Source organism: Falco rusticolus, chromosome 13 (assembly GCF_015220075.1).
Source record: "Falco rusticolus isolate bFalRus1 chromosome 13, bFalRus1.pri, whole genome shotgun sequence".
In the NCBI taxonomy this organism is placed as follows: domain Eukaryota; kingdom Metazoa; phylum Chordata; class Aves; order Falconiformes; family Falconidae; genus Falco; species Falco rusticolus.
Genome location: NC_051199.1, coordinates 13,005,859 through 13,032,455, shown reverse-complemented (window position 1 = coordinate 13,032,455; position 26,597 = coordinate 13,005,859). Strand labels below are relative to the sequence as shown.

The 26,597-nt window shown below is 37.7% G+C and overlaps 1 protein-coding gene across 1 annotated transcript in view; it reads right to left on the bottom strand.

Annotated features, from left to right (window-relative positions):
- Positions 1-9,096: 9,096 nt before the first annotated feature.
- Positions 9,097-26,597, bottom strand: part of GRK7 (G protein-coupled receptor kinase 7) — a 33,280-nt gene continuing 15,779 nt past the window's right edge. The window contains exons 3-4 of the mRNA XM_037406781.1: positions 23,303-23,574; positions 9,097-19,035 (exon numbers count right to left, since the gene is read on the bottom strand). Coding sequence (XP_037262678.1) covers positions 18,693-19,035; positions 23,303-23,574 — 615 coding nt within the window. The 3' untranslated portion in view covers positions 9,097-18,692. The remainder of the gene's footprint in view (positions 19,036-23,302; positions 23,575-26,597) is intronic.

Genomic DNA, 26,597 nt, shown 5'->3' with positions numbered 1-26,597 from the left:
AAAAAAAATGACAAGAAAGCTGGATTACTTTGAATAGGTACTTAAATACAGAAAAGAGATCTTGATAGTATGACCTTTTCAGCCTTGCTGACAAAGGCAATGGTATTCATTTGCTGGGAACTGTAGCTAGACAAACCTAGTGTTGACATTTCCTGACTGTGAGGGCAATTAAATATTTACGTAGTTTATATTGGGAGAGATAGCAGGTGCACCTTTCCTTGGGTTTTAAACATGAGATTAGATATGCTTTTTAAAGACAGGTTTTAATTCAGTTTTGGAAGAAATCCGGTTGTGTGCAGATAGGCAGCAGGACTTCACTTCCCGTCAAATAACATTGCAATGCAACATTCTAGGTCAGAAGCAGTATTCTCTGCTTGCAGACACCATCCAGAAAGCCAGACCAATTGTCTCTGCTGTCCACAGGGATTTTGGCCATGTTCGGTCAGATGGTTACTGAAATAATTGAGTCGGTTCCACAGAGAGACATGGACGAGTGACACTGGCAGTTTTGAATATGGATGTCAGACGACTGTCAGGTTTGGGCTTACCACCTCACAGACCATCCAGCACTAGCAATGGTCCTCAGTTCACAACGTCCTGTTTCTCTGGAAAGGCGGTTTTATCTGCATGGCTGAGCTTTGTAATGGTGTAATTGGTGATACATGTTTTCCAAAGCACAACAGGGAGAAAACCACCTTGACGCATTACCAATAAAATAACGTATTACGGTGATAAAAACGTAAACCATACAACACAAAAAATGCCACACTTTAAAATATTAGTTGTATAAAGACACCTGCTAAGTTCTTTTTTATAACTGTCATGCCGAACCCTGGGGAAAAAAGTACAATAGGATAGGAAGCAAGATTGCTGTAATTTACAGTACGGAAACTCTACAGAGAGCAGTTCCTTAGCACAAGCTAAATTTCTTTTCAGTTCCTAAAGGGAATTTCACTTGGGCCCACTGGAGGATTCCTGAAAACCAGAAAGCCACCCCCTTCTGTTCTAGTTTGGGTTAGGGTGGACCACAGCAAGACACAACTTAGGCACCACTTGGGTAGCTCCCTGGGGTGCTGCAGCTTCCGCAGGGCTCTGCCCAGGCTAGTTTCAAAGCAGCTTTTGAATGGCAAGAGATGTATGCGTAAGTTAGACTCAATCTGCTTCTTTATCCTGAGCTAAGTTTTAAACTGGAATTAGAACATGCCTGATAAACTCAGGAAGGACCAACTTCAAAAATATTATGACTGAGAAAAACTTTCTACTTCATTGTACAAAATACCAAGAAACATAAGACACACATTTTCATGAGAAAAAAAATAAAATACAAAAGACTTCCCACTAAAAATGAAAAAGAAAATGTCTGTCATTGTGAGAGTAGAAAGACTACAGAAACAGTTCTTGTGTTTGGTAGTTTGCCAATGAATCAGAAAGGGCTGGTAAAAATGCATTCATTGTGCAGAGCCCCCTCACTCCTGAAAAAACTCCTTTATTCACAGAGACAAGATTCTGCTCTCATATATAGCACGACAACTCCTGTTAAGTCAATGGGAGTTGACTTGCATTACGCAGAGGAGACTTTTGTGCAGATATTCAGCATTTGTTTACAGTAGGAAAAAGAGCCTCTAACTAATTGCTGAAAACTATTTCCCTGCTTATTTTTCATACAAAGGGCTTGAAGTGAGGAAAGCTCAATTTGTAGGAATTTCAACTTCACAGCTATCAGGGGTTTTATCCATTTTATAACACATGCAGTCAGAGTTAAGTTTCAGATCATTTTCATAGACAAGTGAAAGAGCTTCTTAATTAAAGCTTGTTTTAGAAGACTTTATAAAAATAAGGTATCTGCCTTAATTGCTGAAATGCTTTTCTCCCATTTTGAGCTAACACTTTGTAAACAGTAGCTGAGCGAGGAACCACTGGCACTGTTACTGACAAAGTCTGTCTGCAAGAGACTAGTGAAGTACAAGGACTGAGACGGAAAAAGGATCCAGGCAAGACACCTGGCATTAGCTGGTGGGTAACTCTGGGGCAGGGGCACGTGGGAAGCCATTAGGAAGAGGAACTAAAAAAGGAAGATGAAGTTTAATGATGAAACTCACACTTAATTGTGAAATGCTACTGAAAGAGATGGTCCCTCCTCTCCCTGTTCCACTGTCCCTTCCAAGCCTCGTTGGGACTTTTAGCATTGGTGTTCATTTTACCCCATGATGACCTGATTCAGAGAGCTGAACTGAAAGAAAATGGATCATACCAGTTTAGTTTCCTGACTCGGCTCACAAGGGAGACCAGGGCAGGCAGCAGGAGGAATGGGACTACCTCTTTCAGTAGCAGCAATTAGATTGGCAGAACCACATCCTGAGTTCAGCAGGGGACCTGGGCAGCAAGCCAAGGAGAAAGCCAGCGCTGGCTAAGCCAGGAGACTGAGGCTGAAATGAAGAGTCTATGGAGACAGAAAACGGTTGAAAAATTGATGTTGGAGGGAATGTAAGGCCTGGAGAAGTGAGGTGGGGTTTGGAAGGAAGAACAGGGTAGAAAGAAATTGCAGGAGTCTCTGCTGTTGCTGGAGCACCATGTCCTGCCCCTGCTACTACATTAGAAAATGCAAAATTTCACTGTTCCTTTACCATCAAATTTTGTGATGCCAATTATGAGCCAATGTGCATATGTCACTGCCTTCTGTTATCACAGAAGATGATAACTTCTTACTCTTACCAGTAATCAGTGCATGCAACAGGCAAAAGGCTCTTCTAGTAATCTAATCTTTTTAATAAAAGCAGTGGTATCATACCAACATGACTGTCTTATGATCTTACTGACACGTCTCTAGGCTGTTAAAAAAGGAGGGAAGGAAAAGATAATTAAAAAAAAAAGGGAGAGAAAGGAATTTGAACACGTGGAAATTAGAAAAATCATAGAATTAAAGTTCATGTATGTTGGCTAATAAATGACTAAAGAGAAGCAAGAAAGACTCATGATACAGCCAAATTCTTCCCCTAAAAGTGATACCTACAAAACCATAAAGTTTTGGAAGACAAATTTTCATTTAGATTTTCCTGTTCTTTGCCTGGCATGTCTGTTTCGATCTCTCTCACATGAAAGTGTTCATTTTTTTTCCATTCAGTTTTCCTCTGCATCGACGTTTCCCCACTGATGTAAATTTAGTCCATACAGTGCTGGTAGCTTGTGCAGACAACTGTGAAATACAATAGGTTGCCCCTCTAATTTACTTAAATGCTACTGAGAAATTGTTCCGTGATGGGAACTAGTATTTTCAGTTTTCCCAGTCCAACTTCTCCCGGTCAAGTCACTGATTCCCTTAGTGATTTTAAACAAATCATTTGATTTAATTGTACCCATCTCAAGCCAGCTGGATAACTAAAGTAAAAAGCAGCTCTTCGTTGAAAACCAAATGCTGTGCCTGAACTGTGCCTTCTTCAGTAAACAAACACGGGTGAGATTAACACATTTTCCCTTGGGACCGTTGTGAGGGAGTCAAGCATTCCAAATGTCTTTCAAAACCTAGAAGATGGGTTCGAATTCGGTCTTGAAAGACATTTTTGCTAATCCAGAAATTAACATGTTGTTTTTGCATAGAATAAAGGATCTTAAATATTTAGAAGCATATTATCATGGTGTTTTTAAAAGAGATACTGTTTTCTAAAGCATTAATTTACTGTTCACTTCAAACAGACTAGATCTGAACTGTTATGTTTTTAAAACTCTGGTGGCTTGCTTAATGAATGCTTGTGACTCAGAAGGCCTATTATTAGTCCTTCTGAGCATACATTAGCTAAAAAAAAGAAAAAATACAGCAAGCTTGCTTTTATGGACTGTTTAGCAGAAAGTTCACTGTATTATATAAACCATTGCCATGTAGTTCTCCTTTAACCGTTAATAAATAGATCATAACCTACTTGTTCTGGGTATGTTTCATTTTACTTCCTAATTCAAATTGTGTGTTACATACACCTTAGTGATGGTGACACCAAACTGAAGCTGTAAAAATATTTAATCAGCTGGTGCAGGAACAGCTCGACTATTACATTCATCTGAGGCTCTACTAACTCTTTGTGAATATTTCTGCCACTCTGGGAGAGCCAGATCTAAAAGGATAAACACCTTCATCTCCAACCACGAATGATACTGAAGATGCTCAGCATTTTTTCAGTGAAGTCTTACATCCGTCTGTTCTTGATCAATTCATTCGTAGGGAGTATCCCTCTAGTAAGTATGATTGTGGAATGCCCACACAAAGTCACAAGGCCTACAACTGAATAGCGTCAACTTTTTATGTTATGCAGTCAATCTGTTTATTTATACGACTTTGAAAGAGGAAGTTGGTAAAAAAGAACTTTTGAAAATGTAGAATAAAATGGAAAATGACAGTCAGCATTTTTTTCTAGTCTGAAAGTGTGGTAATTCCACTGTTACTTTATTTTTGGTCTGACGTTTTCACAGCATTTTTTGTAAGATTAGATTACCCTTACCTCAAATTATTGAATACTTTTAAACAAAATTATAACCTCTTTGCAACTGATTTTTGTTGATTTTTAACTATCTGAGGATTTGAAAGAGCAGTAGATACACTTGTAGTCTATAACACAGCCTTATAAGTTAATAATATAGGAATAATATTAAAGAGGATCAGAGCTACATAGGGCCCATATGCCCATTTCTTCTGATTCTGCAGACTCCTGCAGGTTTAATTCCCAGTAAATGCTACTGGATTTTCCCTTAAGTGCCACCTATAAAGGGTTTTAATTATTTTTAAATTGTATTTTCTAAATTTTTCTCACATGTGAACAAGCACATTCAACACGCCTCCCTTTCCATTGCTCCCTCATCATAATACAATCTAAAAATGTTCATTTTACCTCCTACTGCCGGATGCAATCCTTTGAAGGAAAACCGTTCTTAAACCAGTACATTTAACCGACCTCTCTACACTTCAAGGGCAACAAAAAGTGCTTACTACCAGATGATGGTAAAATACACATTTTTAAATACATAGCAGCTCAGAGGAAGTTTTTTTCTGATTCATACTGCAGATAAAAACAACAAATATCCACACTGAAGTGCTCATGTACTAAGTAAAACCGCTGTGTCTTCTCCCCAAGCTGTTCCCCTGCACAGGGGGGATAATACCTGTACAGGAATGGGATAATTCCCATACAGGAATGGAAGCACTTGAATAGGAGAAGCAAGATTTAGTCCACAAAAAACCAAAAGAAAACCCTGTCAAAATGCAATCTGCCCTGTCAAAATCACAGAGCCTATCAGAAAATAAAATCTTAAAACTACAAAAAACCCTGAGTATTAAAAAATAGACTGGTGTTCTATATCCTTTTTATCACAGTTCTCTGCTGTTGTAATTGTGAGTACTTTGTTGTTATAATAGCAAATAAATAAAAAATGAAGACTGATGAGAAATCATTTGCTAAGAGAAGGAGGAGGAAATCATTTATAATAAAAGCCTATCTGTGTAGATTTGTGCAAACATAATTGCACATTCTAACATTCAGTCCGAAGACATATTGATTATATCTAAGAGATCTACTTGTTAACAAATTTGGAACTACAGAAATTGATTTTTTTTTAATAAGTCCATAATACGAATAAAAAAAAAGTACTTACAGTCATCCTAAAGAGCAAATACACTGTGATTTCTGGCAGTAGCAGTCACAGTGCAGTTTCCCTGTGTGGAAGATGATTTATGAAGCTCATGATGGAATCCTACTTCATATGTGCTACGAAGACTAGTGCTGCTTTCTTAGCTTTTAAACAAATACTGAGCATACATAGTTGGTCACTGCATTGAACACACCTATAGCGTTAAGGCCACTATAAAGTTACTATCCTTGCGCTGCATGTCAAGTTGGAGCACTGAAATTTGGCACATAGAAGAAGGTTCTTAACAAGGTTCTTAAAGGTTATTAACCGATACTTGAGAGGAATGACTGGTGTTGCCCTGTGTAACTATAGCAGAAACACAGAGAGTTAATCACATTTAAAACACTGAAGTGACTGGAGAGAAATGGTTACTTGCACAGGTTGTTTTGCAGGACAGCACGTAATGAATTCATATTCTTAACACAATGTATTCTATATGGCAGATTTCTCAAATCCATTCTATATTGCCCAAAACAGTGTTCAAATTAGTGCTTCCTGGTGTAGTAGTTAAACATCTGCCTTAAGTTTACCCATGAAACACAACTATATCTGTTCCCTCCCTGTCCATAGTTGTCAAGTGGTTGAGATGATCTCAACAAGAGCAGATTATTTATTAGTATCCTAAGTCATTACATCAGTACCCTCAGTGAAGTCTAGGCAGGGCAGCCGTAATATGTGCCTTGTAAATATGCGTTCAGTATTCTAAAACCTTAGAAGGAAGCTTAATTTCATATTGTTATATTAAATTAGGCCTCTTCACTTAATGACTAAGAATTTAAATTACCAAGATACAAATCCAGTTCATCTTATATACATACCCTTAAGTAAACTGGGAGACAAATAAGCCACATATTGGAAACTCTATTTAGATGGGAGGAGGAATTGTTCATGCGGCATAAGGAACTGTCAGTAATTACTGTTAAACATTGTTCTTGAACACAGACTAAGAAATTCTGGACTTAGGGGAATCGGTGTTTTGCCATTAGTGCCATTTCTATAGTGGAAACACAAAACCTCATTTGCACTCCTCAGCTGTTAACTTTGAAATGGCTTGTATCTTTAAAAAAAAAATCAATTTGAATTTCCTGCACTGCATTTATTTACAAAGCTGTGAGCATTCCATTGTTACCGTCATTGCCTTTCCATTTTAATTACATTTGGGGCAGATTTCTTATCCTGTGATTAATATGCAGGTGAAAAAACAACACTGAAGAGTTAGTGATGGGACAAAGATCGGATTTCTTTTACTAACTTGGTTCTGGCTTATGCTGAGATTCTACAGGTATATATTTTCTAGATGGTATAGAGAGCAGAGCGGTAGGCTCCCCTTTCCCTTATTCTGGCTGCAGCCTTCTGAGAGGGGAGCTGCCTGGACGAGCATCTCTGGAGCAGAGGGCAAGCAGGGCAGCCACAGGCACAGCAAGCCGGGAACAGCAGGCAGGAAAGCCCGAACTAACAGAAGGGTTTGCCTGCAGCAAGGAAAGGGCTCTGAACCAGACCCAGAAATAAGGGTGTTTCTACAGGAACCCAATGGGGAGCTGTGTACATTATGTACAGATAGGGAGGCTGCTGAAAGTTGCCCAATGGAAGGCAAAACTCGAGCAGAGGGATTGATCCTGTGAGGTGCTGGGCAGGAGGTTATTGGCAAGCTTTTGAATCAGACTCCATTACCAAGCCTCAGCTGTCTCTGTGAAGATCTCTCGTTTGCAGTTTGGTGTGCTAACACCATCTCACTTTAGAGACAGGAGGCTTTTGGTTTCTTTCAGCATGTTCACTTTAGAAAAAGACTCAGTCTACTTTAAAGCCTTTGGTGACTCAGAGGTCTGTCAGTTAAAAGTGATAAATAACCATATATGATACATTGTATGAAAATTACCTATATGAATATGTAAATGCAACATTCAGCTAAAAACAACACACACAAGATGTATTATGATATACATTCCTGACAAGAGTAAATTTAATTCCTGGAATTAATGTAGCCATAATTCTTAAGCTGCAGTTTCTTCTTTTCTGTTTTAGCACGTCCTGTTATTTGAGTTGCTCTTCAACAGTTTAGCAGCAGGAGAAATGCAGCAAGGCTCATTTAAAACCTAAACCCAGGAGATAAATTCCCAACAACGGATGTCTTGAATAGTCAAATGGGATCTCCGTTGTTAATCATACAGAAACTTTCCCTGGTTTTACTGCTAGATTTGTAAACTCTGAAAAAAAAATATTAGTGTCTCTTACTTTCTAACTTGGTTTCTGTAATCTCAGCAAAGACAAAATCCCATTGTGACACACATACTCTGCTTTTCACCAAATATTTCTACTTCTTTCGGATCAAATCATACATAGTAAATCAGTTTCTAGAGACAATTAGCTGATTAAGGTTCCTATTAATTAAAAATTCCTTCATTCATATTATTCACTTTTCTAAGTTTGTGTGCAGTTTAAGTCAAGTCAGTGCACTTCTTGTTTTGAACATCTCTCAGAGTAAATCCTTCTGGCATCTGGAAATCTGAAGTACTCTTTCACTAGGGCTCATGGCTGTTGCCATGAAAAAGAAAAGAGGAATTGTGTTTCTTCATAAGGGTATGCACAATCCTGAAGACATTTCCTACCATATAGTTAAAAATATTTTTTTCTAACTTCTCTTTTGTTAAAACTCTTCCCTGCTCCAAAAAGGGTTGACATTAAGCATAAAATAAATTTCTGTCTGAAAGTGAGGCAGCAGAATAGCCTTAAAAAATCCTTAGGGTATCACTTAGATTTAAATAAGCATCTGTGACCAAAGAGTCTCTTGTAATAAAGATTTCTTAATTGAGTTCCACTGAGCACATTTACTATGCTCTCAAGCTGTTCAAGTGTCTCCTTCTGTGTCTCCCTCCTCATTGCTTTGCTGATTTAATGAAATAAAAAGGCCTTTAAATTGACAAAACCATTTCTGTTTTCAGTAGAAGCAGAAAACTATACTGAGGGCTATGCGGTAATCTTTAAATTATACATTGAGCAACTGAGAAATTGGTAGGTATACCATCCCTCTGGAGATGAATACACTGAACTTCACTGCAGTTAGCTTAATATGCATGGGTAAGTTAGACAGTGTAGTTCTAACTTGATGGTTGTAGGCTGTTGGAAAATAAATTAATTTCTTCAAAAGAGTCTAAATATTTTATCATCTAGGTGACCTAAAGATACATATCAAAATCTGAAACCCGACTGCTGCATGCTCTTATTTATCAGTTCTGCTGGTAGAAGCATTAATTGGAGTCTCCTAGCTAGATAAAGGAGAAAACAAATGAACAGAGGATTGTTCACTTGGTTTACTATAAATCAGAAGGTATTTGCAAGGAAAAAAAAAAAAAAAAAAGATTCAGACAGCATTTCCTTTCTCGCTATTGTAAAAAAAGAAAAAATCATCATTGTTCATTTAAAATAATAGCTTTTACAGAATGAGTCTATTTTTTTACCTTACCGGAAGATTGCAGGAACAAAACACAATTAATGCATTTGCTGCCATTCCTGATTAAAATGAAGATTTAAAGCCCTGTATATCCTGTCTTAAACTGATTTTAAAATGTTTATTTTTCAGATATTGTCAAGAGCACAGTCATTTCAGAACAACGGTTTACAGTCTGGCGCAGTGGCTGTTCCATGGCTTTCAGAATAACAAATTATCCCTGTATATATGCAGACAAAACCTGGAAGATACTTGCTAATACAGCTCGCTAATTACAACTTCCTTCCTGCAAAAGCAGTAATTGCCATTATTGTTTTAACTTCTCATTTTCTCAAATTAAAAACTTCCCTTCTATTTTAATTCTAAACTAAGGACTAAAAAGATACCTGTAGCTGATTAATCCCTCAACTAATTAGCCCTGCATAAATATGATTGGGACAAAAAGCTGAAGGGATGCACCGGATTTATGCTCTATTGTTACACAGAAGATAATGTCATCACACGCCTGCTCTTGGGTTTATTAGCATAATAAAACTAAAGACCTTGTTGTATGGTACCCATGGCCAGCCTTTGACTTCAGACTTCAAAAAATAATCTTCATCTTTTCCTTCTCACCGAAAAAAAGATTATGCAAAAGATTATGTAAAATACCTGAGAACTTGTGCTCTACATCTGCTTAGGGAGTGCTCTGAAATCACTACTATAAATATTAAGGATATGGTGTAAACTGCATCATAACTCACCAGTTTTGAGGAAGGCCAAGTTTCAGAACTGATGCATTTGGTTCACTTCAAAAGGAGTTCAATTTCTTAAATTTGGTAAATCTCAACATTTAAAAAGCCCCCGTAATATATGGAATCCTGAAAATCAGGGTCACACTTTAATCGATAGCAAAGGCAGTTAAATAACTTATGTGCAGCAGGAAATCAACATTCCCAAAGCCAGCAACTTTCATGTACTTTGAGAAAATAAGTAAGATTTGGTTAGGAATCTGTCATCTGAGGACACCACACACCTGGAACCGCGTATGTTTTCCGGTCCATATCTGGATCTCCATGCGAATCAGTCCTTACATTACCTAGAGCAGATTCTTACAGCATGGCCATCTGTGGAGCCTGTTCCCCTCACTGCTGTTAGCTCTGCAGATGAAAAGGAGCTATTTAAGGTGAGGAAAGTGTTGGCAGCAAAACAAACCAGCTTGGTAAGAGATCGGGAGGTTTCAATCTCTTGGCAAGAAATCAAAGTTTCCTTCCTTCCTTTGTTTAAAACACTTGATCCACTATTCTCTGTACAAGGCATACGGAAAGTTCTGAGGAGATTATCCATTTCTTTATTCCTTCCCCTGCCTGGAACCAGTGTAACGTAACAGTCTTTAGAAGGACCGAGGATCACAGTACATACTCAGTTTTAGTTCTCATGGGTAGCAGATCTTGGATTAGGATCGTGAATTAATGAATTACAGAACTTTTCATCCGGCAACTGTCACCACGTTTTCGTTCACATCAAAAAGAATATAACATTTTGATTTAGCATTGAGACACACTGAAAGATGGCAAACAAAGCAAAAAATGTGAGCTGCAGAAATGAGAAAAATCACCTTCGGGGGGAATTCAGGAAAACCAGTATTTGAACATCTACCCACTGCTTGTTTTCACAGAGAGGAAGTCTCATCATGCAATGTAGTATACCAAGATGAAAGCACAAGAAACTAGTGATTCTTAGGTTGTATCAGACAAGGTATCATTTTTAATTACTTTAAGCAGCATACAAAGTACCCTTGCCGTTTAGTAGACAGCACATTTTCTCATTTCTTCCTCCACATAGGATGAAAAGACGCAGTTGTGCAATACAGATATAGAAAACAGCTGCCCATATTGCTTAAAAAAGCACTGAGAATACTGCTGCTTTTACTATTAAATAAAACCAGATGTGAGCACCAATAGATGTATAAATATCTCATCATTACACAACCTTTTCACAGCCTCTCAGAGAGTTCATCCTTTCTAATGCAATATCTTAAACTTTAATGTTTTTACGCAAGCATGCTCTGACAGCTCATTAGTTTGATGCCAGGTTCCAGATTTCAGCACTATTATTTCTCACTTTCAGTACGTTAGCGTGGGAAAGCAAAAGTTTACATACTTGCACAACATAGTGCTGGCAGCACAGCTTAGCCATCTTAATAAAATATCCAGAATTAAGTCTTTGCCTTCACTCTGGGCAACAAGATATTTAAACTGGTCTCCTTAAATCTTGCTTAGTATTAGGATGAATACTTATTTCTGTGTGGATGCTGATTAAAATAGCTTGCACCAGTTTATTTACAGACATGTACAGTAATTATATCTTCCCTTTAAAAAATATTCCTTAAACTACAGCCTAATTTTCAATATATGTTGATTTCATATTTTTCATCTTTTTGGACACCAGTTAATTGCTGACATCTCATTACATTTCAAGGTAGCTCTGTTTTTACCAACTTCATCGTAGTTTTGTGGTCAAAAATAGTCTTTTTATCTGTTTGCCGAAATGCATTGATATATCAGGTCTTCATGGGGGATGGCATAGAAGTCAGTGTGGAGGAAGGGAGGAAACAGATACCTTGAAAAGAACAAAAAGAAAAATTTCCTGTCTGTATTCATCAAATTTCTTTGCCTAATGTTTTCAAATCAGCTTCATAGTTCCTGCATAATTAGAGTAGAATAAAACAGATTTACAAGACAGATACCACATTTGAGATTACTATTCTGTCAACTGTCCTTCTGCACAAGTTCAACAGAGAGTTTCCTCCTGTTGTTCGTGATATCCTGTTGGTGTTATGTTTTGGGAATAGGATCACAATTTTCTTGGGCTTGTTTGTAAATCAGGCATCTCTCTCTCGTAAACTACAGAGGAACAGGCTAAATTGGTAATTGGTACTAGCTGTTTTTCTTTATGAACATGATGTTATTCTTACTGCTAATTACAAAAATTATCCGTACTTCTTACTATTAATTTAATTCCCTCACACAAGGAAGTGCACAGGCAGGAATGCTTTAGGGGTCTCCCTGTTTGGCAGACATTATCTCACTGGTTCCACACTCCGATCATCCCTTTCTATCAAGAAACAGCTTCACTGTCGTTTGATCTAGAGAAGCAGTTCCTAACAGTTTGACTGAACTGACTCAGTGAATCATGCAACGTGCCTTTTTCTCCGCTTTCATATGACTAAAGTCACTTCTGACTTGTACACTGGTGTCGTCAGAAGCAGGCTCAAGCTCTCAGAAGCAACCACTAAGGCAGGAGCGCTCTACACCCTCCCAAGAAGTCCAGGATATCAGAACAATTTATCTCTTTGTAGTTCCACCAATGTATTTCTGTGGACCGACACGTAACGAAGCACTGCAGACTAGCAGTTAAAAGGAAGCTTTCACCCCTGTTGAAAAGGTGTTCAGTCACAACAGTATGTATTACAGGAGGAACGTTTGCAGACAGGATTAACTAATCTCTTCTTACTTGCAATAGACCTTTTACCCCAGTGACTGAAAAGTCACGAGACCTGTCTAGCACATCCCATGTCATGCTTGCACGAAGTCTTGCAAAGCAAACAGGACCGAACATTCCTCTACAATAGCTGTTTTCTTAAACACTTACCCCACTATTGTTAACTGAACTACAAGTTATGACAACTGATACATCCATAGTCATCCCTTTGGCATTCTTTATAAAAACATGAATCACAGAAACATTCATGATGAGGAACTCCCATCACAAGGACATGTATATGGTGTGTCATTCAGCCTTGCTGTATCTTTCCACTCTGTAAAATGTAACTGTCAGAACAACTTGGTTGAATCACAGAGGCCAACATGTAGGTTTGGTAAAGGACTCTGATAAAACACATGCCAAAATTAATTAGTTATGTTTAGCTTCAAGTGATGCTTGCATACAGGAAAAAAGCGAACATTTTTTCTTCATTAGTCATTCTACCAAATATTGCAGTAACACCACATCGGTGTACCTTAATCAGAGAACAAAACACTAGGAAGCAACTGGCATACTAACAAAGCTCAGACACTGAAAAGCATGGATAAAGAGCATAAACAGGATAAAATAACTGCTAAACAGATTGTACTTGCACTTGTCAACAGGAAAGGGAGGAATAAGCCACTGCAGCTGCCCCAAAGTTGTCAAAGGAAAAGGAATAGAATATAGCCAGAAGCCCTTTCTAACAAACTCACAGTTTTTTCCCATGTTTCTCCCCCTCAAAGTCTTTCACCACTTGGAGTAACACTTGACTGAAATGGTGTCGACAGCTATTCTGTACGGCACCTTTCGTCTGTCCAAGCTACAGAATTAAGTTTCCCTGAAAGTTTAAGCGGCTTCATCCAGAACTGTGCCAGCCTTCTGGAGGTGCCAGGAGAAGGTACAGATGTGGGATAAATGTAAGAACAATACACTATGTAACACAAAGAAATTAACTCGAGAGATTGGTGTGAATGGCGTCACCAGCTACAGATGTCACCAAGATCTATTTTCCCATGGATGTAGTTACTACATTGTAAGAGACACAGTGACAGCCCCTAAGTTCTTGCTCTTCCTCTTTTCCAGGCAAGAGATGCCTGAAAGACTTCTACTCCCTTATGAACACTGAGTACTTATTCACGCTTTTGCAGATGCAGAGGGCTTCCTGGTAGGAATTTTATACTAGCTCTGCTTAGGTTCAGACTTATATAAATGAAAATAAAAAATCCACAAAACCAAACAATAATTTCCTAATAAACATTAAACTTTCGGTCTAGTTTTAATTTTAAAATTAACTACTCTACTTAGAATTACTTGCTGTAATAATGCAATGCCTAGTTATATAGTTATATGCTTAATTGAGTTTGTTTTCACTTTCTGTCCATGCATCCCCTAGTGTGTCTACAAAGCTCCCTAAGGCTATCATACTGCAATGCTTCCCTGGGCCACAGTGACCACAGCTGACCTTTACCCATAACATTCCAAGTGACAGGTTTCATACTATAAAAGAAGCCAGCAATTTCTGCTATCCATAGATTTCAAAACTCATGTGTTTATCACTTGGGAAAAACGTATGCTTTGCTTTTAGCAGAAGTCCCAGAACTGGTAAGATTTTCAGCGCTTCTGTAGTGCTATGAGCCATAGTTGCTAAGATCTTAATTTAAATGCTGTTACAGAGAAAAAACACTGTGCATAATTAAAATATTTTTTTACAATTCATTACTGCCTAAATAGGTTAAAGGAATTTAAATATTTTGGTATTAGAAATCAAGTGATAGCATATTTCAGTTGGAAGGGACCTATTACGGTTACCTAGTCCAACTGCCTGACCATTTCAGGGCTGACCAGAAGTTAAAGGCAATTATTAAGGGCACTGTCCAAATGCCTCTTCAACACTTGACAGGCTTGGGGCATCGACCACCTCTCTAGGAAGCCTGTTCCCTTCCTTGAATCTGGCTGGAGGTCCACCTAAGCTGAAGGCTTCTGTCCCTGGTGTAAAAGTAGCAATTTATACTTTCTAAGGTAAGTGACACGAGCATACTTATCTTAATCATAGATGTGAATATTCAGATTGGAAAAATGTTACATATATATCATTAAAAGCTGTAAAAGCAACAATATTTTAAATACAGTATTACGGGCACTTTCTTTCCAACAAACAACGCTGATATTAAAAGTATATAAAACCATGCATCACTTTATAGCTACATCGCACAATTACAGGCCATCTGGTCTAACTAGAGATCTCACTTTAGTTCCATTTTGCTTTCTGTATTGACATTTGTTATAGTTGAAGAAATGACTGTCTCGAGTATTCTGTTTGCTAAGAGGCTCTTAACTTCACGTAAAGTTGCCTTCCCTAATACAGATGCTACTTGGATAGCCTGGAAGTTGCACACAGGTTCCAATTACTAAATCTATTACATTCTGGAATAGAGATAACTACTTGCTGCCACACAAGGTGCTTGTTGACTAAATGAACCTTTGCCATGATGCAGCTGGAGGTACACAGCTAGAGTTTTATTGCCACTGATAAATAATCTCTGTGAACAATGATTTCATTCGATTAAAACTAAACCTTTTGTCTCTTTGTGCTCAGTGAAATTGGTGGGGTAAGGGTAAAAGGGACGGTGTCAAAGAAAATTTGGTCTTGAGATACAACTGAAAGCTTTTCCTTTTATACCCTCCTCAGTGCCAGCAGCCTTTCTTCAGTGTTGTCCAGGATACTTTAAATGATGCTCTTATAAGAACAGATTTCAAGCCATTACAAATACTCAGATTTCAGCCTTCTTCCATTAAAATTATCAAGTAGTTCTAACAGCAGTACTAAGTCAAAGAGGACAGGAAAGACAGGGCTGTAAGTACAATCACTGCAGAGTGGCCAGGGCACTCAGTACCCTTTCACAGATGGCATTTAATGCAACAGAGTTCACAATTTACTTTTATAGATTAGATTAAAACTTGCATGCACCTTATCTGCCTGAAAAAGAGGCAGGCAAGTGAGACGCCACAAAGCTGGCAAAGGAGGAAAAAGAGAGACAGCTAGAAGAAAAAAACAGCAGTCTCATATTACGTAATTTTCTTTTGCCACAAGAACTTAAGTGTCCCACAACCACAAGGTTATTTTCCTCCTACAACTTCACCCCTCATTTTCTATCCTAAACACACAATGACTTGGTCAATACACTTGCCCCGGGACCTGATCTTGCACACTTGCATATACATTCAAGTTTACTCACATAAGAAGCACCACTGTCTGCAGTAAAATAATCCATCAAACACGTAAATCTTTTAGGATCACTGGCTCTGTTTTGTTAAGGTGAAGCAGGATGTTAAAATAACTTTGTTCCTGAAAGTGTAACAAGGAACTTTACAGTGACAGGAAGAAAAGAATGAAGCATTTCCCGGAATCCTTAAAAGAAAATGAAATTTTTAAAATACACACTGAAAATGCTAACAGAAATAATCTTTGCTCTGCTTTACCATAGTGCAAACAGTTGTCCACATTCTGAAATAGAGAATTTTAGAAAATTAGAAAGAATCATTTCAAACACATTCTTCTCTGTCATACACTGTGCCAAACTGTGCATTATCAGACTTCGTGATGTGCTTCTTTGAATGATTCATGGACCACTTAACATTACAGTATCTCGCTGATACACATCCTGCTGGGATTTATTGACATTGTAACATTTCTAAAACTATATAACCTGATGTTATGCATGCGTCAAGTCATGAATTCACAGATCTCAGTATTGTAATACATGTTGAAAGACCCAGATTTGTAACACCTGGTATCACAGGGGATATACAATTCTAACACGACATTAAATCCTGGTCCTTCCTATACATAACCTCTTTCCATATGGGAACATGGATATCCTGAAAAATGAGTTATGCACAAGAAAACCTACAATCATTTCAGAGTACTGCTTTATGCCTTGGAGGAGGATTTGTGAAATGGCATTTCTATGAATTTGAGGTGTACCAATTCAGGATAAAAGTTTGACGCCACTAGCACCAACAGGTTTCTCACAGCTGTAGTAAGAGAGGTGGGGGACGGTGGTTTTCTGTGTTTGTTGTTGTTTTAGCACATACATAGTAAAGTTTTCTGTCTGAGTTTCTTAAATCTATTAGCCTAATATATTCTAAATATATTACAAATATATTAGACCACTCTGTGAGAGCTTTATACAGATGGGAGCAATGAGAAATACAATCACTGGATGTCAGCAGTAGAAGCATTCTCCTAAATCTGTGCCAGAACCACACGACTCTCCTCTCAACCTCCTCTGCTTTTCCCAGTCTTTCAGGATCATCCTTCTCAATAAAAGCCCAAGTCAGAATTCAGCTTATAATGTTTTGAACCAGAGACAGAAAGTCTCGCCTCAAAAGGCAGCCAATTATATGCTCATAATTCATGAACAGAATTATCCACTAATCCTAACTAACGCTGTTCTTCAAAATTTTCACTTGAAAATTAAGTATATAAAGCACTGGAAAAGCAAATTTAAAAGGAAAAAAAGGAACAATTATTTTTCTATGTAGAACAACACAATGTACTACCAATGTATTACTTAGCTGTGACTAAATCACTTAAGAGTATTTCAAACTACAGATTTTTAATTTTGGGACAAGGTATTAAGATTATAAATAAATACTAAAGCTATGTGTTGCATGACAGACCTGACTATAGAAGACATCGTATCTATTCGTTTTCCTCTTTTAAAACAGATGTGCAAATTCAATCCCAGTGTCTAGATAAAAGAAGTCTTTCAGTTCAGTAGAAGGTTTGCTCTACGAAAAATAGGAAATGAAGTATTAGCAGCCTCCAGGACTCCAAGCAATAGAGCAGTTTCAATTTCCACTTGAGTCAATGGAAATTATGGACAGACAGATGACAGTAAACAGCAGGCAGAATCAGTTTTGAAAGTTGTAGCCAACAACTACCACCTATTTTCTTACATAGAAAATCAGCACAGTGCATCTCATCAGTAACATATTTAAGCAGTAGCAAGTACTTGCAGAAATGTTTCCAAATAATTCAATTTAGGTTTTCATAAAATTGAAAAATAAAACACAAAAATTTACATGATAACCAATGAACGTTTGAAGACAGTGCCAACGTGCACATATTACCTTTCCATCATTGCAGCACTTAGTAGTATAATGCATTTTTGCAACTACTGAATTAAAATCTATGTTGCACTGAAATAAATGTCTTGTAAAAAGTCAGTTACAAATTGGTCTATTTGCAGCTTAATTTATCACCAAAATACAGAAAAATTATCAGGAAACCCGATAAAAATTTATAATTGATTGTAATAAAGAACCTGTATTTAATTATAAACACATTTTCTTTGCATATGGTAATACCACTTAAAAGTATACACTTAATAAATAAATGCTTTATTCAGTTAAATTGGTGCAATTCTTCACTCAGTTAAAATTAACTTTAAAAACAGTTTGAACCTGTCAGTCCTATTTCCTAGCGATATGCAGAGCCTTCTTTTACATTTTATGACAATTTGAACAGATGACAATCATACCATCCAGAAACTAACAGAAATTAAGAGAACAACAGACTGGCTAACTGGTAAGATTCCAAGTTTGACATGGTATATGATCTGCACTGCCTAATTGAGAATATTACTTGAAAATTAAAAATCTTTCCTGAAAACTGTAGAACAAAGAGGAAATGTTAGTAGAAACAACAAGCAAATAGGAAGAAAACCAACAAATCATTGTATTCAAAATGGTAGTCAGTCATTTTCAAAAGGTGTTGCCTCTTCACTCTATTACTGCTTTTGGTATTACAGCATTTCTATCATTCTAAGTTTGTTAGAGATATATGGTTCTTCATCTTGATATATCTCAAATAAAACAAAAAAATCGTTTCCTTTGTCAGAGCAAAGGAAAATAACATAGTCTATACAGCTGGTGGTCCTACATAGCCTGTCAACGTCATATTACACTGATTGGTTCTCCTTAAAGAGATGCACTGAGTTTCTGAAAGTGTCAGAATATGGAAAGTTCTGAGTGCTTTCTACTCCTTTTGTTAATGATGTGGTATTTACAACAACAAACAAACTCCTGACTTAGCTTCACCTCCATTTGCATAACCCCTGGACTCTACTCTGTTAGGATCATTCAGTTCTTCAAACAGTCCTGTTTCAATAATTTCTTCCTGCCAGGCTATAGGGACAGCACCCGTCGCAAACTTTTTGAAGAACTTCTTATCTTTGTCGTCAAACTCAATTCCTCGTACTTCAGAGAAGTCAGCAATGTCTGCAACATCTTTGGCATAGACAACTGACGGATCTGGCACAAATGGAGGGTCAATAAGGTTTGCCTCTAGCCTGTGGAAATTGATTGTTTTGAAGAAATTATGTTTTCTTGGGTCATCATCTGCATTTCTGCAATAAAGCAAAGGTTTGTTTGTCAGTACAATGTTTTGCTCTCAGATTGATACAGGTGTGTCTGTGTTGTGTACGTGACCGTATTTTAAAGTAAGGAGATGACAGATAGCTAGATCTCATGCAACATAACTCCTTTTTTTTTTTTTTCCCCCCCATAATCAAAGAATGCTGCATTGCACAATAGAAGCTGAGAAACAGAAAACATCCTGATCCCATTATTCATTACGCTGCCTCTCAGGGTAAATCAATCCGGGCAAGGTGCCATGCAAGAGCTGCAGTGCCGCTTCTGGCAGCGGGCTGAGATACCATAGCCAAAGATACACCTTAACCAGAACAGAAGACACAGCAGGATGGGGACGGGGAGTATCAGACTTACTCTCCGACAATGAAAGTCCAGTGGTTGGCTCTATATTAAAGAGGGTAAGAATGTCTAAAGTTCTAAGAAAGTCTCGAGTTTATTAAACTCTAGATTGCGGTACACTGGGTTAATACACCTAGGGACTGACTGAGGAACAAGAGTCTGAACGGGAAACCGGTGACATGACATTTCTTCTTGGGTTTATCTTAATTCAAAGCAGTTATGCATTTACTTCATAAAACTCAGTTATGTCACTCTAATAAACACTCCCAGTTTTAGTGAGTCTGTTCAAATTAACTCCTCTTATAAATGAACAAAGATTTTAAGCAAGAGATGCACAGATTATGACATTAGTAAAAGTATGTGTGCCACTGTCACAAACACAATCCTTTACTAATATTAAAACCCAATAATAAAATCCAGAAAGGTCTAAAATAATTGTAACTACGTATTTTAAGTACACATTATCAAAACCAACTGCAGACCTCAGGGAGAACTTTTGCTGTAAAAGAAACAGTGAATTGTTTCATTGCAGACCCATAGAGAGCCTCCTAGGATATTCTAATGATCAGAATAGTCCAAGCCTCAAACACATGCTTGTTAAAGCACAACCAAGGACCACTGCTTTTGAACTGCACCCCTAGCATCAAGGCATGCCAAGTTTGGGTTCCGAATTCTAGTGAAAGGAGGAACAGGGAGGATTACTGTGTTTTCTACACTTTGGTGAGGGTTGTTTTGTTTTTTAGATATATTTTTGGATGCACTGGTTTTGAAAATGGTAACACAGGAAAACCAAATTTGTCTGTTTCTTGGCCTCAGAAAACAGTACTTGCTAACATGTTCTTTTTTTCTTTTCCAACTTTCTTACATCATATACTGGGCAAAGGGCAAGTCCTTACGTATTTCTAAACCATATTCTACGAACCAAATGTAATGCAAACCTTTGACGAGTCTCTTTTATCTTTGCCAATCTGTAGAAGTACCATATAGAAGCAGATTTGTGTGACTATAGAAAAATCTTCATTTTTTAAGACCTTAAACCATCTATGTGGAACAGGCTCTTCCAGCTCGCCCCTACTGACAGTTCCTCCAACACTGTCCTGCCATGCTTCCAGCCTGCCATGGTGCTATCTGGCACACCCAAGATGAAACTACCAGCTGCCCTTTTCAGCTCCCTTGTTAGAAAAATCTTCATTTTGCATCTCTGCTGCCTGTTCTTCTGAGCAGGTCGCCACCAGCCACTAACCACTGTACATCACCGTGACCAGGGTGCTAAATCACATCCTGAATAATGATAGATGCTGCCATTTGGGCATGGGCAATGAAAAAAATACATTTCCAATTGAAAAAAGCCATATGAATACAATTATGAGTGCACAGATTAAGCCAACAGGGATCATGACCTCTGCATATACATAATCTTGCAAAATCATCTCCTAACTTAACTAGTTAGTGATAACCAAGTACTTGAGCAGCCCTTGAGCCTGATGTGATTCATTTACATTCACTGCTAGTTTGAAGTACATTTGAGTTGCTGTTCAAATTAACTTGTGTTCCAGGATGCCAACAGTCCTACTGCACTCACAAAAATTTCACTTCATTTTGCTTTTCCTTTTTGTAATATAAACCAAAAAACACTAGAAGCTGGTGAAGGTCCAGAATGGATTGCTGCAGTGTTTCTTCTCCTCATGTATTTTCTGACATCACCAAAACCATAAAAAGTTTAAAGACATAAAGCTACAGGAACGCCATCTACTGGAACCAACTGAGGCATCTTCCAACTAGCTGGAGATGAACTTGAGCTCCTCCTGTGTGAACTGCACATTTACATAACCTAAATAGAAAGAGCAAAAGAAGTCATCTGAACTCTGTCAATTTTGTATTTCTCCATTTAAAAAATTAAAAAAAAAAAAAATATCACTTTACAGATTTGGGATTTCAGATGTCAATCCCAAAAAGCTTGAGTTGAAAACAAGGGTTACATCCTTCCTGAGTTAGCCAGTGACATTGAGTCTTCAACAAAAGAGCATTTTAAAAGGGCAGGTGTACAAAGTAAAGGTGTCCTTGAGCAGCTTTAACTTATGCAACAGGCACTTATATAGATAACCCAAGGTCTTGTTGTCCTTTGTAGAATTACAGCGCTAATCTTTACGTAAGGATGAGCTGTCCTGAATAGTATCGCCCTGTTTAAGACGTACATGTAGGCTTTTATTTTGTATTGTGCCCAGGCAAGGTACACATCCTATCATTCTCCTCTTCTAAGTATGGCATGTAAAGAGAAAGAATATCTTAAATAGCAGAAAATGAAAAATAATCTGTGCAATTACCTTTCTGTGTACATCTCTCCCATTGCTAAGAAATAATGTAACAGTAAGCAGACAGAATGATTGTAAATTATTCCCTTGGCAAAGGGAATGTGGTTACAGTAAAGTCAAGTCTGTTGCTGGTTTTGCTTCATACTTGCTGAATGAACCTGACCACTCAGAATATTTAAATTTCATTTTCCCCTACTCTGAATTTTGTTTATTTCACAAAATGCTGGAAGACTAAACATCTGCAAAGCATGATGTCTTGTAGATTAGAATGCTCTAAATGTTTGTTATTAAATTTGTTTTTAAAATAAGCTTTTTAAATGTATTAAAAATAATACAGATTTTGTATCAAACATACTCTATGCACTGTTGAAAATACCATTTTTTTTTTCCTGCAGCCTTGCACAGTTGTTGGGAAAACTCATCAAGCACAAAGACTAGTTGTCTTCATTTAGCACTGGAATAATAAGAATATGTATATTAATGATGTATTACCTTTCACTGAGGTTAATTCTTTCAGGCAAATGTGTGACTAATATTTTGCAAAACTGTTCCGTGTTGTTATGAAATACAATTTTAGAAGACTATCTGTGCATTTTCATTTAATCCCTGTGTCTATTCCACCTTTAGATTGGAAAAGCACCTCATATGATATATGATACATCAATATGATTGTATTCATTGGTGATTCAAATCATAGTGTATTCTAAAGACAGGTACTATGTGTTTCCTATTCATTTTTTACATTTTAATTCTGTTTCTTTTATTTTGTCTATATTACATATGTATATCCCCAATCTGCCTCATTAGAAACGCACTAAATGATTTTATATATACACACACATATCAGAGATATCACAAGTTAAATATTACAATATCTAGCTTTCCATTTTTCTTCTTATTGAACAGCTACTTGAAATTGCTAAGTCAGGGACACATCCGTCAGTCTTCGTCAACCCAAAGCCACCTCGTAAGTACCACAAAATGTTTTGCTTCATAAGAATTTGTGCCCAGTATTCTTTTCTTCCCTTTTCTCCCCCTGGAAGACCAGAACCTCTACAACATTTTGTTAAAGCACTTGAGTAAAACAGAGGGGTTAAGGTCTCTTCAGGAAGAAGCCAATGACGCAGCCTTGCAAGTTAGATATCTGCAGGGAAGAGAAGCCACATTGCAGATCTGGATTTTTGCCCACATCATTCCAGTAAGTGATACAGCCTAAGATTCTGCATTCAGTCTGCATTAGCATAGACACAGGTATCTGCTTGAACATCCTTTACCTTTAGGAAAGAAAATGCATGAGAAATGGGCTGCTCCTTTCTCCCAAAACTATATGGAGTCTAACCTCACACAACGCCAAGAAGGGAACTCCTGTGAGTAGTCTGGGGTGAGGATGGACAATCACAGTACTGCAACAAAATTCCTTATTTCTACATTATCTTCAAAACTTTCCACCTCTCTCTTCCTAGAAGTGAAAGGGAAAATTCAGTACTCTGTGGAAAGTGAAGATCTAACCTCATTTTGTGTAATATTTAAAATAATGATATTGTTTGCAGCTTTAACCTGGCTTTTGCTGCATTTGAGAAATAAGACATACCTGCTTCCTAAACGATTCTCTGGTTTCTTAGCCAAAAACAGTCGGCAAATATCTTTCGTTTCCTCTGTAAAGTTGGCATGTTCAAATTTCACCTCGTCTTCCAGAGTTCTTCTTTTAACCTCATCTTTACCGACCTTTTCTTTGAAATCCTTGAATGGCGTTCGCCCAGCAATCATCTCATAAATACTACACCCCATTGCAAACCAGTCCACAGGATAGCCGTACTCTTCATCCTTCAGGATTTCCGGAGCCATGTAACCATTTGTCCCAGCCTATTGCAAACATACAGACAGATTTACTACAGAACGTCAGAAATGAAATGCATACAATTTAACAGGCTTGTCTATAATTCTTCCAAAATATTAGTAATACAATTGATATATTCTGTGAAACTCCATACAATTGGTATTTTATCTAGAAACTGAGGTAAAACTTGGGTTTAGCACATGGACTGTATCTGTCTTTAAACAGCATAAGGGAAAAGTGTCTTAAATATGCTTTTCAAAGTTGAAATTTCTGTGCAATTTCTACCTAAAAGTGGTTTCTTTTTCAATTAATGTTTAGCTTGCTCTCTTCTTCCATATTTTCCCATTTTTTTTCCCCTGTTGAAGATAGTGTTAGCTTTGTCCTGGAAACACAACTAGCAATCATTTTGAAAAGATTTTTTAAAAAAGACAAAAATCAGACAAACAATCACCAATTCCCTCCCTGTTCAGTGGTTATAACTGGTTCAACACAGGGGTCTGCTGTCAACGAGAAAACTCAGCAAGCTGGGAGCTGAGCCACAAGAGAAGGGTCTTGCCCACAGTCCCTGTTGGTTTCTGGAAGGAAGTACTACCATCAAGCGCCAAGAAAAACTCTTAAAACCATTTTAAGAAAGTAAACTCACAAAAATTATAATTAGTAAATTCCACGCATTCAGGTGAAAGAACGAGTTCTTACTTCCTAACTGAAAAAAGCTCTCTGAATAAAGACTACTACAATAGACAGCATAGCATCGTACAGTATACGGCGCTAATGGACGCTTCTCCAAGAGAAGAAGGGACCACTCAGAGAGAGGAATCCGCCTGCTTCCTTCCCAGGCCAGGCCTGGCCCGTTCCCCTTGGGGGACCGACTGCTCAGCGTTCAGATTAGCTCCTGCTGCCTCTCGCTCTCTCAGGAGCCGGTTCACCTGGGAGGGCAGCCTCTCCCTGCGCTTTCTGCTGCACTGCCGCACGCCTGAGGATGCGAGATGTCAACTGAAGCAGCATTCCCTCAGCTGACCCAACATTGCCTGCTGCATCTCATGCTGTATCTTTTATATATTTACCAGATTCAGCTAAGTGCTAACTACGTCAGAAGTTCCTTGAACCTCTTTTATATAGTCTCAAAATGCTGGGACTGATGTATTAGTAGTATTACAATGTAAAAAGAAAAAGCATGTTTGTACAAAATCCCACTAAAGGTTATTCAAGATGGTCATTACGACTGCTACTGGAACACAAGTCGGGACAGAGATTCACTCCAAAGCAAAACGGTTAGAAAAAGGTAACTAAAGCTAAAGCTCATTTGGGCAAATTATATTTGTAAGAACCACCGCTCAACAGATGAATTTTACTTTATGGGGTTTGGATAACCCCTCAAATTTTTGCAACTTTAGGCACATCTTTTTCTGAGTCAGCTCTCCTTATAAACTCATGCCACTACATACACTACTGTAAACAACGTGTGCAAGAGGGAATATCTTAGCATCCATTACAACATAAGCCTAATAGACAGAGAAAGAAATCCCGTTTATTTTCTCTCTTTGTAGTTTTTTGTTTGGGGTTTGTTTTTTTTTTTTGGTGGTTTTGTTGGTTTTTTGTTTGGTTTTTTTTTTTTTGTTTGTTTGTTTTTTTACTTTTAGGCAAAATCCTCCACTTGGTTGAAAAACATAAATGAAGCAGCTGACATCACTCCACAGGTAATTTGTACTGTTTGCATTGAATTTCTCTAAGTAAAAGTTAATGTTGACAGATACCCTGACAGTATTACATTTTTATACACAATTACTGCTCTATTCAGAAAGAGGGACAAGTGCACAAATACAGACCATAGAACCCAGATCCATCTGGCCTCAGAAGATATAAAACCTGGAAGGGAGAGTGAGAGTTGAGAGCAGTAAAGCAAGTCTGGTACAAAAGGCAGCACACAGAGCTCACTGCAGGTTAGTGATCACAGACACTAAACAGGCTTTTGGAATATTTTTTGTCTTTTTCTTTCTTTCTTCCTTCTGGGAAGCAATAAACATTCTTATTTTTAGTGAGATAAGGCTGGGGCACTAATGCCTTGAAGAACTGATGAGTCATATCATCATCAAAATGTACCCTGACAGCAGAGTACAGTCCTTCTGATAAGAATTACTTTGCTGCAACTTAGCATCATCATACAGGAACTTAATAAATCTGACATGGAAAAGTCAGAATTCTGTGATCATAAATGTGTTCCAAAGCAGCTTCTTTCAGACTGCATGACTTTCCTTCCACCTGTGTTCTTTCTTCCATAACTGTTTTTTCAAAAGAAATAGTTGCCAAGTAACTTCAGCCTCTTCCATGTGCATCTTCCACATAACCTTCAGTAAGTCACACCTGGTACCCATGTTTCTCAAGAACAGAGAAAGCAAGACCATAATCGCAGACCAAAAAGACTGCAGGACCACAACTTAACAGAAAATAGAGGAGGACTGACAACAGCTTCCCTTCAGACTGAAGTGAAAGACTCTGGATGGAGTTAATGCAAATAAGAACTTAACTTCAAAATTCTAAATCAGCAGCACTGAAATCTTTTGAGCTGTTATCAAGCTGTTCCAGCTCAATCTGAGAGAAGTCTAGAAACATATATTGTTCTTCTGATAGGCCAAACCATTCCAATTCAGAATTTCATGACAGACACTTTTCTCATGGAATTTCATCAAAACATGAATCTGATCTTAAAATAAATCTCTCCCAATACTGAAGATTTCCTACGGTTCATAATGAACAACAGGCTGAGAAGCAGAAATGTAAAAACACCCAAGACTCAAAACAAGACTTAAACTTGACCATTTCATATCAGAAATAAACACAATTCACAAGTAGTCAGCAGTGATGTTTAAGGGTGAAGAAACACGAATGAGCACAGGGAAGAAACACATAAATCTCTGCAACCTTTAATAAAACAGGAATTTGAAGAAAGGGAGAAAAGAGTTTAAATTCTAGTCTCTTCAGCCTATTTCTACGTATGTGCAGCTTTGGCAAACTCATTTGGAAGGAAGACGTCAAGCCATAAGTGTTTGCT